Below are 16,535 nucleotides of genomic sequence, written 5' to 3'. Positions count from 1 at the left end.
TATAACTAGACTGTCCCTGATGGATGTTCATCTAACCTGCCCTTCACTACCACCAATGAAGGAGATGCCACAACCTGCCTAGGTAGCCCATTCAAATGCTTTACTAGCCTTATAGCGAGAAGATCTTTCCTAATAGCTTCATCATATTCTTTGCCGTGCATTGCACTGATTTCTTCTTGTCCCGTCCTCAGTGCTCCAGGGAATAATTGATCACTATCCTGTTTGTAGCAGCCTTTTACATATTGCAAGGCGGTCATCATGTCTCCCCCTACTCTTCTCACCTAGACTAAGCAAAGCCATTCCCTTCAACTGTTCTTCAGAAGTGATATTTTCCAAAGCTGCCCTCATCGTTGCTCTTCTCTGGACTCTCTCCAATTTGTCTCCATCTTTCTTGAAACACGGGCCCCAGTGTTGGATGTGGTACTCTAGCTGAGGCTTGCGGTGCTGAGTCAAGCAGTGTAACTACCACTCACGTTTCATACAGAGCTCCTGTTAAGGCAGCTTGCCTTTTCTGCAACATGCTGTTGACTTATATTGAGTTTGAGATCCACTATAACCCCTCAGATCTTATCCTGCTGTATGGCTGCCCTAGGCAGCTATTCTCTATTTTGTATGTCTGCATTACATTTCTCTTTCCTATGTGTAATACTTTGCTGCATTACAATTCTTCGTGTTGATTTTGGACCACTTCCCCAAATTTATGGAGATCGATTTGAATTCAAATCATGTCCTCCAAAGTGCTTGCTGTCCTCTCAGCTTGATGTCATCTGTAGATTTGATAAATGCTGTCTCTCTTCTATCATCCAAGCCATTAATGAAAATAGCGAATAGTACCAAACCTAGCGCAGAACCCACTAAACGTGCCCCTCTGGTTTGGTAGGGAACCATTGATGGCTGCTCTGAGAGTTGTTTTCCTATCACGTGTGCACTCATCACATAGTGATTTCATCTAAGGATGAACCACATTTCCCTAGTTTGCATATGTCAAATGGGACAATGTCAAAATCCTTCCTAAAGTCATGATACAGAATTTCCCCTTATCCAAAGGGTTGTTTTGTCCTGTCAGGGAGGGAAATTAGATTGGTTTGACACAATTTGTTTTTGACAAATTCATGTTGTCTTTGTTATCACCTTAATGTCCTCCAGGTGCTTATACATTGATTATTTAATAATTTGATCTAGTATCATTTGAGAACTGGAAGTCAGGCTGGCTGGTCTGTATTTCCCTGGCCCTGCCTTTTCCCCCTGCATATAAATAGGTAGACACATAGATCCAGGTACTTTTCCTAAGTCCTCTAGGATCTCACCCATGAGTTGTAATATAGATGCACCTAGAAATACAGCCAGTACCTTCAAGGTACCTTTTAGAGAGATAGCTAACCTTTGGAAAGGACACCCCAGAGACACAGCCAGCAACAGGAAGGTAGACCCAACAGCTAGACCAGTGGTTCTCAACATTGTTAGTCTCAAGGTACCCCCCAAAATGCTGGCTCTTAATGTTCACTAATTTTTTGATGACAGAAAAAATAGTTAGAGCACTTTTTCTGTTGCAGAGAACTCAGAAAGACCACCACAGGGTAGAAAGGTTTTGACACTCTGGGTTTCTATGAAACCTCTGGGTTCATCTTGTGAATATGTGTAGGTATCTGCACAGCTAACAGTGCTAATATTGCACAGCACACCATGGCAGCTATAAAAGGATCTCATGGGCATCCCAGGGTTGAGAATCACTGAACTAGACACAGAAAATGAGGGTTGAAGGGACCTCAGGAGGTCACATCTCGTCCAACCCCCTGCTCAAAGCAGGACCAGCCCCAGCTAGATCACCCCATCCTAAACCTAACAGGTCAAAAGTGCACCCAACGCTAGACAATAAACCCCACAATCTGGAACGGGCACCTCTGAGACGTACCCAAAACCAGGGAGCCAGACCAGGATTCACGTAAGAGTTAGCACCTGAAAGCCTCCAGACATTGCGAGAGGGACAGAAGTGCCTTGCATTGAGACTGGCCGGTATCCATCCCACGGGGAGTGCGGCCGCCTGAGTCCCGGAGGGCAGCGACAGTCCCGCTCGGCTTGCAGCTTCCTCCGCCGCGGCACCCGGTGTGATGGTGTTTTGTTTTTTTTTTGCTCTCCCGCTTTTAGTATTCATACGAAGGGATGGAGATTAACAGCCTGCCGGTAGAGCTGACGGTCGTGTGGAATGGGAATTTCAACATTGACAACCCGGCGCAGAACAAAGGTAAAGAATTATTTCAACTTGTCCTTGGAAGCAGTAACCTTAGCAACAGGCCACATCGCGCCGCATGCTGAACAAAGCAGCCGCCGTTTCCCTGCACGCATTTGTTCTCCGCTGTCCTTAAATTACTAATTTGTGTGCTCCGGGCTTCCCCCCCTGCACTACCCCGAGCACCTGAGAAATAGAAGCTTCCCCGTCCCCTCCTTCCCCACACTCTGCCTGCATCCCTCTTGCCTCCTTTCTCTCGCACCGCCCTCCTCACTTCTTCCACAAGACTCTTCCAGTTAATGCATCAGCAGCTGCAGCTAGTCTGGTCTGTGCCCAGGCTGGATGCGGTAATGAGCCGGGAGGGAGGGAGGGGGCAGCCATGCCAGTGGGGAAAGGTGGAACGAAGTGAAGTGATAATGGAAAAGGATGAGACCCACCTCCTGCCCGGAGAGCCTGGCTTTACTTGATTACAGTGGGTGGCGAGGGGGCTGTCACTCATTCAGCCACAACCCAAGGGCAGGAGGTTGCAGGGGAGCCTGATTTCCCTCCCTTTTACTATCTGGTCCTTGCATCCTGCCCCTTGCCCTCAGTTACCCACGGGCCTTTCCCTGGACCCCCTCTCCTCTCTTAACATTTAGGGGTCATAGCATCAGTGGTTTTTCCTGCCACCCCCTACACCTGCTTCCTTCCCCACCTTATGCCGCCCACCCCTTTCTTGCTACTTCCTCACCCTGCACTCCTTGTCATCTCCCCAGGTGTCCTTTGCCATCCTCTGGGTGAGGGAGACCGCCAGAAGACAGCCTGTCTCTCCTGCCCCTTCCCCTCCTGCCTCCCCTCCTCCCTGTCCTCCTGCTGGATCCCATTCACATCCGTCTCCTGCCCGCTGCCAGGGACATGGCAGACACTCCTAAGTTAGCAACAGGTGACAAATGGCCAGGTACCATTTATATGCTTGTTCACTGGGGTGGCCTCTGGCATCACCCTGGAACAAGGCTCAAACTCACACCTTAAGGTTCATAGCAAAACACCTTACCCACTCTGCTGTGATCCCCCAGATTGGTGGGGAAGACTCGTGACATGCATTGTCCTCTCCCTCCTGAGCTGTTGGCCCTCACGCAATGGTCAGGTAATAGTCATTGCTGACCACGGACCAGGACCATGTCACAATACCCATTGTGGAGCTGAAAGCCTGTTACCAATGCTAAATTAGCCACTCCTTCCCTTTAATTTGTTGTACTCTGCAAGCCAATGGCCTGAAGTGTGATGGGCCTGGAGAGCTGCTAATGATGTAGAAGGCATCAAAGAGATTTTCCATCAGTGGCATATTAATGACCAAGCTGTCAGTGCCATTTTCACAGTGGGGAGACCTAGCTCGTCCGATCAGCTAGGGTGAAGGTGCTCTTAGCCTTGGACCGTGTCTGTCCACTGCAGAGAATGGCAGGACTTGCTCCAGATCAATCCTTACAGAGGCTGTGAGCCAGGTTCCTGCAGCATTGAGCACGGTCCAGGGAACAACCGTTTTATGAGAAGGAGCGGACGTGTTTGTTAGCTCTGCTCCGATAGATTATCTGAGAAGTTCAGATCAGGACAGCAGAGGCTGGTAGGCAGGCTGACAGCGACTCCAGCAAGTGCAGATGCCACACAGACACTTTTGTGAACAAGACACTCAGTGATACCGTACAGTCCCTGGGAAATGGCCTTTCTGCCTCTGGACACAGGAGAGCAGACCTTGCCTGAAGTCACCAAACATGGTGGAGGTGATTCTCTTGGCCCCTTCCCAGTTGAGGTTGGGGGTCCTGATATCCAACTGCCTGGTATTCAGTGTCTCTCATGGTCTCTGCTGGGAAGAGGTCCATAAATGATGGGTGCATGCAGAGGTTGCAATGCCTGGTGAAGGGTTTGTTACTGCATAGAAGACAAGCTGAGACAGGCTCCCTGCACAACTAACCACTTGTGCATCTCTTGTCTTTTCTGTGCTGCTGGGATTGAGCTAGCCCAGCTGAGACTGGGGCCTACATGGACAAGGCACCGAAGAGACTGCCACCATGCCCAAGAACTTACAGTCCGATAAGACAGACACCACGGTGGAAACAGAGTGGGGGTTTTGGGCCATGTCCACAGAGATGGCCAGAGAGAGGATGAAAACCTTGTCCTCCTGAGGTCTGGTCTGCCCTGCCCCCTCCTAGCCCTGTCCCTCTGCTCTGTAACTAAGAAGAGGCAACAATAGGTGTGTCTACACGTGTAATATGCACATAGCAATAAACTCCGGCACATATTGTTCTGGAGTTTATTGCTCCCGGGCACCATGTTTACACATGTGCCTGGGACTGCAGCACGTTGAGCTGGGTCGGAGCAGCCCCGGTGGTCACGGGGCCACTTCAACCCGGCTCAGTGTGCTGCGGAGGGGCTGGCTGGGCCCCAAGGTTGCTCCAGGGTGGGGCTAGACAGCAGGCAGCCCCTGCACCGAAGCCCTCGTGCCCAGCCAGCCCTGTCACCACCTAAACATGTGCTGCGATGGAGTCAAGTACTTGACCGTAGGACAGTACTTGTATATACTAGGACTGTCCTGTGGTGCAGTAGATTCATTTACTCCATCGTAGTAGGGGCGCACACATCGACACTGAGACTTTATTGCAGAGCTGATTAGTCAGATCCACAGTACACGTCTCGTGTAGATGTGCCCAGCCAGTATTTCAGTCGGCACTACTGAAATGCAGTAAAATATAGCCAAGGGACACCCAGGCCTATGCAGCACTGCCCATGACGGGAGCGTGTCGGGAGGCACGTGCTTGGGAATGTAACTTTTACCAGGAAAAGCAGGTCAGGAGGGGGTCCGGTACTGGCATACCATGACTGACTAATTTGGCCTTTCTGGCATCCAGCTTCGAGGAATGAAAAGCTCAGCAGAATTTTCATTGCCTGGGCCGGTGCTTGCTGCCTTCAGGGGCGAGGAGGGGAACATGGCCTCAGGCACTGCGTGATTTCTAGAGCTTTTCAGCAGAAAGTTTCAATGCTGATGAATCTTTGGACCTTATATATAACCCTCCCCACAGTGAAGAGACAGCAGCCAGTTCCTGACATAGTGCAAGAAAAGCGTGGAGGGAAGTTTCCCCATCGCATGCAGAAAAGCACCTGCCCCATCAGTAGCTGGAAAAAGGACTGAGAGCGGCACAAAGACACTTCTCTCTTGGGTCTCCAGAAAATGCACTCTGCTAATGACTTCCTTTGCAGTTCTGCCTCAGTTTCCCTACCTGTAACACAAGGACAAGCAGCCTCACCTTGTCCTGTGGATGAGTTGTTAATTATTGAGGTTAACTAATAACAACAGTGGGAGGTGGGAAGACGAGATAATTATTATTCAGAAAGGGCTTTGGCACCTCAAAAAGGGGCCAGATTATACCAAGACTCTGAGCTGGGCAGTAATCCTTTGCTTCTCTGTTAGAGATGGACTTTGGGAGTAACTCAGTCCCCAAAACCTTTGGATTTCCTGGGACAGAGGAGGGAGGGGGAGGCTGGAAGGGACCTCCAGAGGTCACCGTGTCCCACCCCCTGCCGTAGGCAGGATCAGCCCTAGCCAAACCATCCCATACAAATACATGTCTAACCTCTTACTAAAGCTGTGCAGATAACCCTATCACACAACCACAAGGCACAGCACTTGAATTCCTTGTTCAGCCTGCTTCCCCCCGGAGTCACTTTCCACGCGTTGCTTCTTATTACACCCCACAGACCTGCCCCCAGGCTCCCCCTCGGTGCCCGCACCCCTCAGGATCTCTCTCCTTTGCTGTCCCACAGTGCATCTGTACAAGTGCGGGGCCATGCGCAACAGCTGCGGCCTGTGCCTGAAAGCTGACCCGGACTTCGAGTGCGGCTGGTGCGAGGGGCCGAACCAGTGCACGTTGAAGCACCACTGCCCTGCCCAGGAGAACCAGTGGTTGGAGCTATCCGGGACCAAGGGCAAATGCACCAACCCCAAGATCACTGACGTAAGTCCTCACCCCACTCTCGGAGCAGGGGGTCACATCCCTGGAGCAGGTGGACTCGCCAGGAACAACCTGTTCTCGGTGCATCTTGCTGCTGGATCTCTGTCCTGGCATTGGAGGTGCGCCTGACTGGGCTCAAACAGCATCCCGGCATCTCTCGTGACGGGAAGTCAGTCTTAACACACCTCCAACCGTGGCAGGTCAGGCTGGTTGAGCAGGGCCCCCTGAAAGGAGCTGGCTGCTGCTCACGGCAGTGTGCAGACTCCACGAGTCCTTTGCGGAGGTGAAAGCCGCGGCTGCAGGCTCCCCGACAGGCACAGCACAGCCACAGCCACCGCCTGGATCGGTGACCCAAATAGTGCAAACTGTCTGCACTTCCCAGGCTCCCGGAGAACGGTGCCCATAGGTACTGCCTGAGGACATGGTGGCTCCTGGCTGGGAAGCCCCTCTCAGAAATTATTCAGTTATAACGAGGCTTGGGTGCCTCATTTATTTAGACTCATGGCTGGTGCCTGCGTCCAATTGTAGGAAGAAAAAATAAAGTCTAGACTCAAGATCTATTGAGTGGGCATGCAGCATCCCATGCAAATCAGACTGACTTTGTAGTTCGCTTTAATTCTTCAGTATTTTAGCAACATCCTGGTGAGAGAGAATATTCTTACATTTTGCCAAATGCAGTTTTTCAAGAATAACAGGAGGCCTATAGATTCATAAATATTAGGGTGGGAAGGGACCTCAGTAGGTCATCGAGTCCGGCCCCCTGCCCTGGGCAGGAAAGAGTGCTGGGGTCAGTATCCCACTATCCTATGTCTCCCAGTCCATCAGGACGCGTGGCTTTCTCTCCGTTAAGGCCTCACACCCATTGAGTAATGCAGCTCTCAGCCTGGCCAGGACAACAGAGTTTCTTTCCCTGTCAAAGGGGTGGCTGTGGGGAGCAATGCCTCTCTGGGGAGGCAGAAGGAGCCCAGCAAAGTCCTTCCTGGCTAGGTCAAGGGAAGAGGAACAGGTTAATGAGCTGTAATGAAGGGATGCTCACATTTTAAATGCCCTTACCCTGGCCTAAGTGTAATGTGTTGCTTCGAGGCTTTCAAATGAAAATTTTCAACTTTTGGTACCAAGGCATTTTCTGTTTGGTTTTTTTTTTTACGTGAATTAAAAAAAAGAAAGAAAGACATTCTTGGCTAAGAAAAAAAGTGGGGTGGAGAAGAAAAAGTTGCAGTAGGGCAGTTAGAAGGAGAGAGAGAGGGAAAGTAGAGGGACCCAGAGCAGGCAGTGAAGGGGAGGAAGAGAAAAGAAAAGCAGACCTCCAGCCCTTTATGATTTTGGCTGAGATGTCATGGTGCCATTTGAAGAACCAGGGGATAGGTAGTTAGCCACATCTCAACCCTAGCAAAAAGGGGCCTTGCAATTTGGCAAGACTTCTCCTGCTGATGGGTCGGCCCCTCTTCCACAAGGGTGCTGGGACTATCGTGAGAAGGGGAGTCCCGGGAGCGGAGATACAGGGATTGGGGCCTGCACCTGCGAGAGAAGCACCTTAATGCACTTTCAAAGTGGACAAGAATAAGACACTCCCACTTCAGAGTAAGAGTTTGCACCAATGGTACCATTCAGGAATAGCTATCTCACTTTAAATGTACCTGTAATCCAAATGGTCTTTCATGTGTGGATCATTCCTTATTTTGCAAATAAGAAACGGAGGGCTGCCTAGTAGATTTCTTTCTTCTAGATCCAGGGATCTGTGCTGGTGGCAGGGGAAACCTTAGCGTCTGTGCCAGTTTGCCTGGAGGTGTAGGCATTGTCATCAAAGTCTGTGGTGCTGGAAGTGTCACGAGAACAGAGGCCAGAGCTGTCCAAGTCTTCAACAGTCCCATTGGGATGCATGGAGAAGAGCTTCTCTCTGTCTTCCAGCACATCATCCTCCACCCCAAACACACCGCCAACGTTTTCCAGAATGCCCGTGGCTTTGAGGTATCCCTGAGTGTCCCATCTGGGCCTGACTTTGCACTGGCCTCCACATCTCTTCTTGTCTTCAGCTGGACTTGTCTGGACATAGTTTTAAACACCAGGCATCAGCCAGCTCAAGCTGGGCGCCCAAGAGCTGGGGCACCTAGAATGAGTGGCTGCTTCTGAAAACTTCAGCCTTGGGCTCTTGAAACTTAAAGAAAGAAAGAAGCTGAAAACTTTTCTTTCCCCATCCTGGGGAAAGGTTTAGCAGCTTTTCATAGATTCACAGATCTTAAATTCAGAAGGAACCACAACAGTCATCTTTTTTTTTTTGACCTCCTGCATCACTCAGGTTGTAGGAGCCCATTCCTATCAAAGCCGTGTCTTGCAGCTGATCCTTCTGAAGACGAACTCATGTTCGTCCCATTCTCCTTCCCCATCCCTCCCACCGCTGGTGACCACTGTCGTTCTGCACAAAGCGGCTAACCTCCATCCTTTAGATGTCACGGGGAACTCTGTTTCCACTGGCATTTTCTCCAACAGTCCTCAGTGCTCCCACAAATCATCATAATATTCGCTCGTGAAATATTTCAATTGTCTGGCGCGCTCATAAGTAGCTCTTGGAAAGTCTTTTTCTGAGCCATTAGCATGGAAGTAATCTCAAGTGGCTGGATATATATTGCAGCTAATGGTATGTCTGGAGCAGTTGGTGAGAGTGTTCTCATACTGGCTGAGGTCCAAGGAAATATCCGTGAGGAGGGGAGAGGAGAGAAAAAACACACGCGCGCGTGCATACGCAGCAACACCAAGCTGCCCATAACCTGAAGTTATTTACTGGCTCCTGCATTTATATTGCCACTCAGTGAAATTAGAGGACTATAAAATTGCCCAGCTACAAAATGCTCTTTAAGAATGACAAGCACGCGCTATAATATTATGCCGACGTTAGTGGAGGGTGTAAATTGTCACACGGCGTCATGGCTGGATGTATTTAAGGAGATGCCAGGGCTTCCTGGCAGCTTTCAGTGCTTCCCGCTTTGCAAAGGGCAGTTCTTGTTCACTGCATTTGAACTTAGGAGAGAAACATGTAGATCAGGTTTTCCTTCCTTTAATCTAAAACCAGGGCAATCCCATGTTTTTCTGCATGTGTTTTGTGGGGGAGTGACAGTCATGTTGGTGACATGTCGCTGTGAGCATCTGTGTTTTGTGGGAGACAGGCCGTTCTGGTAACTGGATCTATGCCTGCATAACATATGTTAAGACTTGATCCAGACACCCCTGTGGTTATCAGACATCTTTTCATCTTCTCCAAAGGAGTTCCCAGTTGCTCACAATTTGGGGGGGGGGCGGGGGTGCATTTTCAATCGCGCTGTGTTGTGCTCCATGAAGTCAGTAGTAAAACTCCTACGAGCGACATCAGTGGGGATGGCGATGCTGAGAGGTTCTGCAAACCCCATCATTGGGTCCCAGGTGGTCTCAAGATTGCTTCACCCAGACCATCAATCCCTATATTTCTAGGGTGCTTGGGTCTGGGTTCTTGTTCAGGCTGACCTCTAGTTGTAAAGAGTGCAAGAGATGAAGGAGGGACTGCCCCTGCGAACACAGAAGCAACTGCCCATTGCTTCTCACAGGAGGCAGCTCTGGGAGGTCAAGTCCAAGACCGAGCAGTTAGCGAACGTGTTTCTTTGCTCAAGACGTTGTCCGTGCATTGACCTGGATAGACAATTGGGCATGCAAATGCAGTCGGATTCCCAATCAACGGCTGATTTTCTTCTTGTAGGATGTCAGAGAACTTGGGGACCCTGAGCCAAATTAACCTGGAGTTGCATCAGAAAGAAATTTGGCCCTTGTTTTGGTGTCTGGGGTTTAGTTTGGTATTTCCATCCTCCAAGCCCTGCCCCGCTCAGACACTGAAACGTACTGACAGCTGAGTTCTTTCTCAGTGTGCTGAGAAACCATGTACTGAGCAAATGCCCCCAGCTCTTCACCCGTCTGTCCTATCCTCATCTCCCCAGCTCCAGAAAGGGCTTTTATTCTAGTATTGTATTACGTGATCTTAGTTGCCTGAGAAGCTTGATGGGCCGCATTCTGGTAGACACACAGCTCTTAAAACCTGGGTTTGATACTAGAAGCAGAATAAGAAGAAAATCTAAAATTTGATGTTGAAGTGGATCTGGAAGGAGGAAAATAATCCTAAATTTATCCTTCGGTGCTGGGTTTTGTGTGTGGTTTTTTTTTTACTGTCTCTGGCTGTTATTGTTCAGTTATGATATCCATTTTTTTCCCCTCCTGGCAACAAACTGCAATGTCCTAACAGGGCAACAACAGGATTTGATTTGTTGGGAGAAAGGATCCTTGCAGCACAAAACTCTTGGAGGATCCAAATGAAAAATAGAGAAACTTTCTCATCTTGGCACATTTGTGAGTAACGGTCTCTAGAATAAACGCTGCACAATTGATTCCAACCTAAGGTCTGGTCCACTCTACAAAAGTTTTCCTGGCAGAGCTGCTTGGATTAAGAGCATGAGAAATATCACACGGCTGACCCAGACAGCTATGCTGGCAAAGCCAGACTGTTGACACAGTTGTACTAGCAGAAAGACTTTCTGCCATTGTAGCTTATTCCATTATATAAAATTATTTCAACGATTCCAGCACAAGAGTTCCTGGAAGGTGTTGGTATCTCTGCTAGGAGGATACACCGACAAACTCTGCTATATCTACCTGTACGCGGCAAACTCCAAATAGAGACAAGACTTACTTGATCTGGTCAAAAATATTTTTGGGCTTTGTTTTTTTTTTAAATCAGAAAACGCAGTTGCATTGTGATCAGAATATTTCAGGGAATGTGCCAATTTCAACAAAATTTTGGCTGGACATTTTCTTAACAATTCAAATTCAAAATGTGAGGGTTTTTTTTAATTTCTCCTTTTAGTTTAGTTCAGCTTTCATTGTACTTGATGCTGATCTTCTATTTAATGGCTTATATCATTGGAATGACACATTTGACCTGATCAGAGCAACGTAGCTTGAAATTATTGAAATAAAATATTTGGATGTTATGGAAATGTCCCACTTGCATAAGGTGCTTCCAGATCAAAATATTTCTGAATTTTTATTTTATGACATATCTTAAGTGTTCAATTTTTTTGGCCCGGTGTGCTAGAAATTCCATTGTCAGCTCCACCCCGTGGTTTCACAGATTTGTTGTTTTCTGAAAAAAATTGTCTGTCTACCTACCTACCTTTTTACCGACTTCCATCCATCTATCTGTCCGTCCATCCAGTGCTTTACTACAGCTTTTAGCACCAAACCGTCTCAAGGTATGTCTACACTATGGTGATTTCAGTCGTGTTGCTGAGGAAATAGGCCCTATTTCTGTTTCTCATGCATCAACCCCAGGCATGAGTCTGACAGTGCTTCCTAAGGGGAACCCCTGAACCATCCCTTAAGACCTGGCTTTTGAGTGTGCTCCAGAGCACCAGCTTGGGGTACTCCCAAGACATCCCAGCACCTCGTTTCCAGGGTGGACCTGCCCAGACAGAAGTCTGCTGCTGGGATGTGACTGATCACTCTCTGCAGTGCAGACATGCCACTGGCATGTCCACCTGCAGCAGGATGTGGCCAAACCTCACCTGCCATTTGTGAGGGCAGAAGAAGTCTCAGCTTCAGAACTGCCAAGAGTGGCTCTGACTTCGAGACTGGAGCTTCAGGGGGGCTCAGAGGTGAGGCTTTTATTTAATTTTTTTTTTTTGGTTTAGCCTCTTGGAAAGGCAGAGCTTAGATCCAACTTCCTGCAGGCATTGGGACCCACCACTAAAGCTGGCTCAGGCGTGGAGCTCTTGAAGGAAGGCTAGTAGATGAGGTGGAAGATTGTTCCGACTTTGGACTGCAAGGCCTTGCTGGGATGTGACAGACAGCTGTGTCGTCACCACCACAAAGTCCTAATGGCATTGCACAGAATGGACCACAGAAGGTTGACTCCCTGAAGGATTTCCATCTGAGTCTCTTTCACCAGTTTTCTTTTCCTCTGTCTTCTTACCTGTCTATCACTCTGGTTGCTAAGCAACCAGCTCTGCCTACAAGACTTGGACCAGGTTGGGGTGGCGGGGAGGTAACTTTCTTTTGTGTGATCACAGGCTACCTAGCCACTGTTTGCTCTAAGGTTATTCTTTGATACCTCTCTATTCTGTACCCTCCTCCAAGCCTATCCCCTATAACCAATAAAGTTCTTCACTGTACCAAGATTGATGAACTTATTGGGAAAGGCAAGCCTTTGTGCTTCCTTGGTCTGACTGACTAAGGGAGGCTACTTTTTGTGCTTCAGGCTAAAGGAAGCACCTCCAGCTTTTGCAGTGGGTCAAGCACCCCCAAGGTCTACAAGGCCTGTGTACCCCAGGGGGCACAGGGCCAAAGACAGACCAGATCCCCTGGGTGGTGTTGACGGTACCCCCAGGCTTGTAGGTATATTCCAAGAAGGTTTGCAACTGGTTCAACCTCAAAAGAAACTACAAACCCTAAGGGCTGCTCTGCTTTTGTATGCAAGAAAGAAGCACATGTTTTCAAAGCAGAAGGTTGAGATTTCAAATCCCCGGGTGAAAAGTGTGTGCTTAGCCAACAGCTGGGACCTGTGGTCCATGACTTGACTGAATCATAGAAAATGAGGGTGGAAGGGACCTCAGGGGGTCACATCTAGTCCATCCTCCTGCTTAAAGCAGGACCAGCCCCAACTAGATCATCCAAGCCAGGGCTTTGTCTTTCTGGGTCTTAAAAACCTCCAAGGAAGGAGATTCCACAACATTTTTGTTCTGGGTGGGAGGGAGGCAGTCAGAGATGAGGCATCCTTTGGGGTTTTAACTTGGCAGCATACACACATGCCACAGGTGCTAGCTATCCACAGATATGAAGCTCAGGACCTTCCATGCCCTTTGCATAGTTACACAGATCAGGTTGGTGGAACATCTCTCAAGGGAGAAATGGGAACAGTTGTGCACATGGGTTACAAATCCTGACTATGAGAACCCCTCAGCTCTCATCCCTTCTCTCTCCCTCACTCTGCTGCCATTATCTCTGCAAGGAGATGACCTGGCCAGTCTGTTTATGAAGGACATTTCTCTCCATGTTTTGGGAAGCAGAGAAGAGCAGCCAAGTTCTTAGTGCTCCTGCCAGCCTCTGCGAGACCCGGATCTAGTTGCCAACACAGATTCCCCACCGGCCATGCTAACAGCAAATGGGAAAGGACATCTATCAGGGAATTCCCATTGCCCAGCATTTCACTGCAGAATGATCCCTGCCAGTGTTGGCAGATGGCAGTCATGGCACCATCTGAATGGGCAGTGGGGAAAGCTAGCATCATTCAACCATTGAACTATATGGCAAAGCAGGTTGACGCAGCACATAGTAGGGCACAGCAGTTGAGTCCTGGCTGGCTCCAGTGGAACCTAGATTTGATCCTTAGGGTCTAAGACAAAGTCCATTGCATCCAGCAGTGCACAAGGGCAGGGAGAGAAATGGACTGAGCCTTCCTGCTAACAACTCATTCTCTCTGGCCAAGCACAAGTGGTTGTGCTAAATACAGCAGGGCTCAGTGGGACAAGCACAGATCAGGAGTGCCCAGCTGCATAGAGGAGGAACAGGGTGAGCTTTGTACAAACACACACACACATTCACACACGTCTACACCCAACAGAGTGTGGTGGGCTGGAGGAGGAATCCTGGCCTTCATGGCAGGGAAACCAGTGGGGCTGGGGTGAGCGAGGAGGTTACTCATAAAATCTCTTGGGTTCATTGGCTCATCAGTCCCGCACAAGAGGTGCTGAATGAGAAGCAGAGGCCACATCCCCACCCAAAGCTTTGCCAAGGCCCAGATGGTGGGATAGGGATGTGAACAACATCCCACCCCATCCCAGGAGAGTAGAGTTAGTTTCAAGGGGGAGTAGGTAACTTTATACATTTTCCATGTGTAGAATCTAGTTACTGGAGGGTGGCGGGGGGAGGGGGTTGTCTCACGTTCAGGGTCATCTTGCATTTGGGTAAATACAGTATAAGCTCATAGCTGCTTCTGCCTGTCATGCTATCCGTGTCTGTCTGCCTTGTCTGTTTAGCTAACTTAAGTTTAATCTCATTTCTGCTGTCTGCCACATTCTTGGGGACTGACTCAGGTTTACAAACCTCACCATCCAGTTGTCTTTCCTCCTAGCACCCTTCGCCTAGTAGGTTTGCCCCATTATCCCGCGACTACTTTGAGCAGCACTAGCCTGACACAGGGGAGCTCATGTGGGCCAGGGGAAGAGGATCCTGGAAAACCCAAGTTTGGGCCAGAAATGAGTCGGTTGAATGAGTCTTTTTTAATCTGTTTCTATGGGGATCAGACATGGAGAACTGGGCTTGCAATAGATTGACCAGATGTTATGGGATACCGCACGCCTGGGTGTTCGATGCAGCCACTCCGTGTCTCTCGGTGTCTGAAGCAAGTTGTGATACTGGCTCCTCTCTCTCCTGCTGGAGCATTGGTGGCCTTTTGTATTCCAGTGACTTTACTCTTGCTGTGTCTCCAGATCTCCCCGCTGACGGGCCCTCGGGAAGGAGGAACCAAAGTGATCATCCGTGGGGAGAACCTGGGGCTGGAGTTTCGGGACATTGCATCTCATGTCAAAGTGGCTGGAGTGGAGTGCAAGCCTCTGGTGGAAGGATACATCCCAGCAGAACAGTAAGTTGGCCACTCAGGGGTTTGCAGACCGTACCATGCCCCCCGTAACAGCTTTCACTGCCCCCCTTAGCTCAGCAGGAGGGGTCAATGTCCCCGGAAAGCTAGGAAAAGCCAATGTTTTCTGTGTTCATAGAAACCCAACACACCAGGAGGCCCAGGGTTTGGCAGTGCCTGGTGCCTCCCTTACTCCACAGCTCACAAAGTCATTCCTAAGGCAGAGTTGGAGGCTGGCTTAGCAGTGGGTCTGCTCTAGCCCTTAATGCATGTGCCTTACCAAGGCTCCCACACCCCCAGGGGTTACTGGGACACAATTCACTGAGCAGCTACATGTGGATGATCTTCTGCTCTTTGGGGGATAGCCACCAGAGATGGGCAGAAAAGAGCTGGCTTTGCTGTCCTGTCTCCAGGACAGGAGCCTGGTCTGTAGGGGGGTGGCCCACAAAGTGCACGAGCCCCAGAGTCAACCTGAGATTGGACCCCCCACCCAAGAGATGGGTGGCAACGGGTGGCCCCTGGATTTAGAAGAGCAGAGAGACTCGCGGGGCCAGATTGGTGGATAAATGCTCTGGATTTCAGTGCAGTTTGACTTAACCTGGAGTTTAAACAGCCCTAAGAGACAGTGTCCCCAAGGAGAATCAGCATGGCCTATGATCTGATAACCCAGGCCCCTGCCCTCCTGGGAACTACGCCTCCCATCTGTGCTTTACCTGCAGGATACTGTGCGAGATGGGGGAGGCCAAACTCAGCCAGCACGCTGGATTCGTGGAGATCTGTGTGGCTGAATGCAAGCCGGAGTTCATGGCCAGGTCCTCACAGCTCTACTACTTCACGGTAAGCACCAGCTCGGAAATTGGAAATCTCAGCAGCACCAGAGGAGCAAGACTCCCATGTCACCGCTACTAGGTGCTGTTCTTGAGGGCTATCTGGGGTTAGCATTGGATGCTAATGTCTGCTTGGACACCAGGGCTATATCGCTATTCTGAGCCGATAGCAGCCAGCAGATTGAGGCTCTCTGTTTCTTGCCCCTGCCATCTGGACATAATGGGGGCAGGATGCCAACTGATTCTGCTCTGTTACATCACCATCAATTGGAACGAATGCTGCTGAAGGTAGCAGAGCTACACTGATGTAAAAATGATGAGAGAAGGGGATCGTATCCACTGTAGTGCCTGCAGGCGTGTGTTGAAATGCCCCATCCACCCTGCTCCTCTGTCTCCTTCTTCCTTCATACATTTCGAATCTGCAAAATCTGCTTAATGAAATAAGGCCCATTTTTTCAGATATCCAGGGCATACCTGAGCCCTGATCCATGCAGATCTTTCTTCTAGATGAGATTGTAAGATCATAGGGAAGTTGGGCTGGAAGGGACCTCGTAAAATCATCTAGTCCAGCCCCCTACTCAAGGCAGGATCACCTCTGGCTAAACCACCCCGGCTGAGTGTCTGTCCAATTTATGCTTGAAAATGTCCAAGGATAGTGATTCTACAATTCATGTAGGTCTCCTGTTCCAATGCCTAACCAACCTCATGGTAAGAAAATTCCTCCTAATTTCCAAACTAAATTTCCTCTGCTCCAGATTCCTCTGCCATTGCCTCTGGTCTTGTCCCCTGCAAGCACAGGAAAAAGCCCAACTCCATCTTTTCTATAATAGCTTCAGGTATTTGAAGGTGGT

At 49.4% G+C, this 16,535-nt stretch overlaps 1 protein-coding gene across 1 annotated transcript in view; it reads left to right on the top strand.

Moving 5' to 3' along the window:
- PLXNA4 (plexin A4) overlaps positions 1–16,535 on the top strand; it is a 506,929-nt gene that overhangs the window by 398,994 nt on the left and 91,400 nt on the right. Inside the window, exons 10-13 of the mRNA XM_019543765.1 lie at positions 2,146–2,242; positions 6,023–6,213; positions 14,712–14,863; positions 15,577–15,694. Of these exons, the coding sequence (XP_019399310.1) occupies positions 2,146–2,242; positions 6,023–6,213; positions 14,712–14,863; positions 15,577–15,694 (558 nt within the window). The remainder of the gene's footprint in view (positions 1–2,145; positions 2,243–6,022; positions 6,214–14,711; positions 14,864–15,576; positions 15,695–16,535) is intronic.

The sequence above is a fragment of the Crocodylus porosus genome, unplaced genomic scaffold (assembly GCF_001723895.1).
Source record: "Crocodylus porosus isolate Cpor-Errol unplaced genomic scaffold, CroPor_comp1, whole genome shotgun sequence".
In the NCBI taxonomy this organism is placed as follows: Eukaryota; Metazoa; Chordata; order Crocodylia; family Crocodylidae; genus Crocodylus; species Crocodylus porosus.
This window is presented reverse-complemented; position numbering and strand designations above follow the sequence as displayed.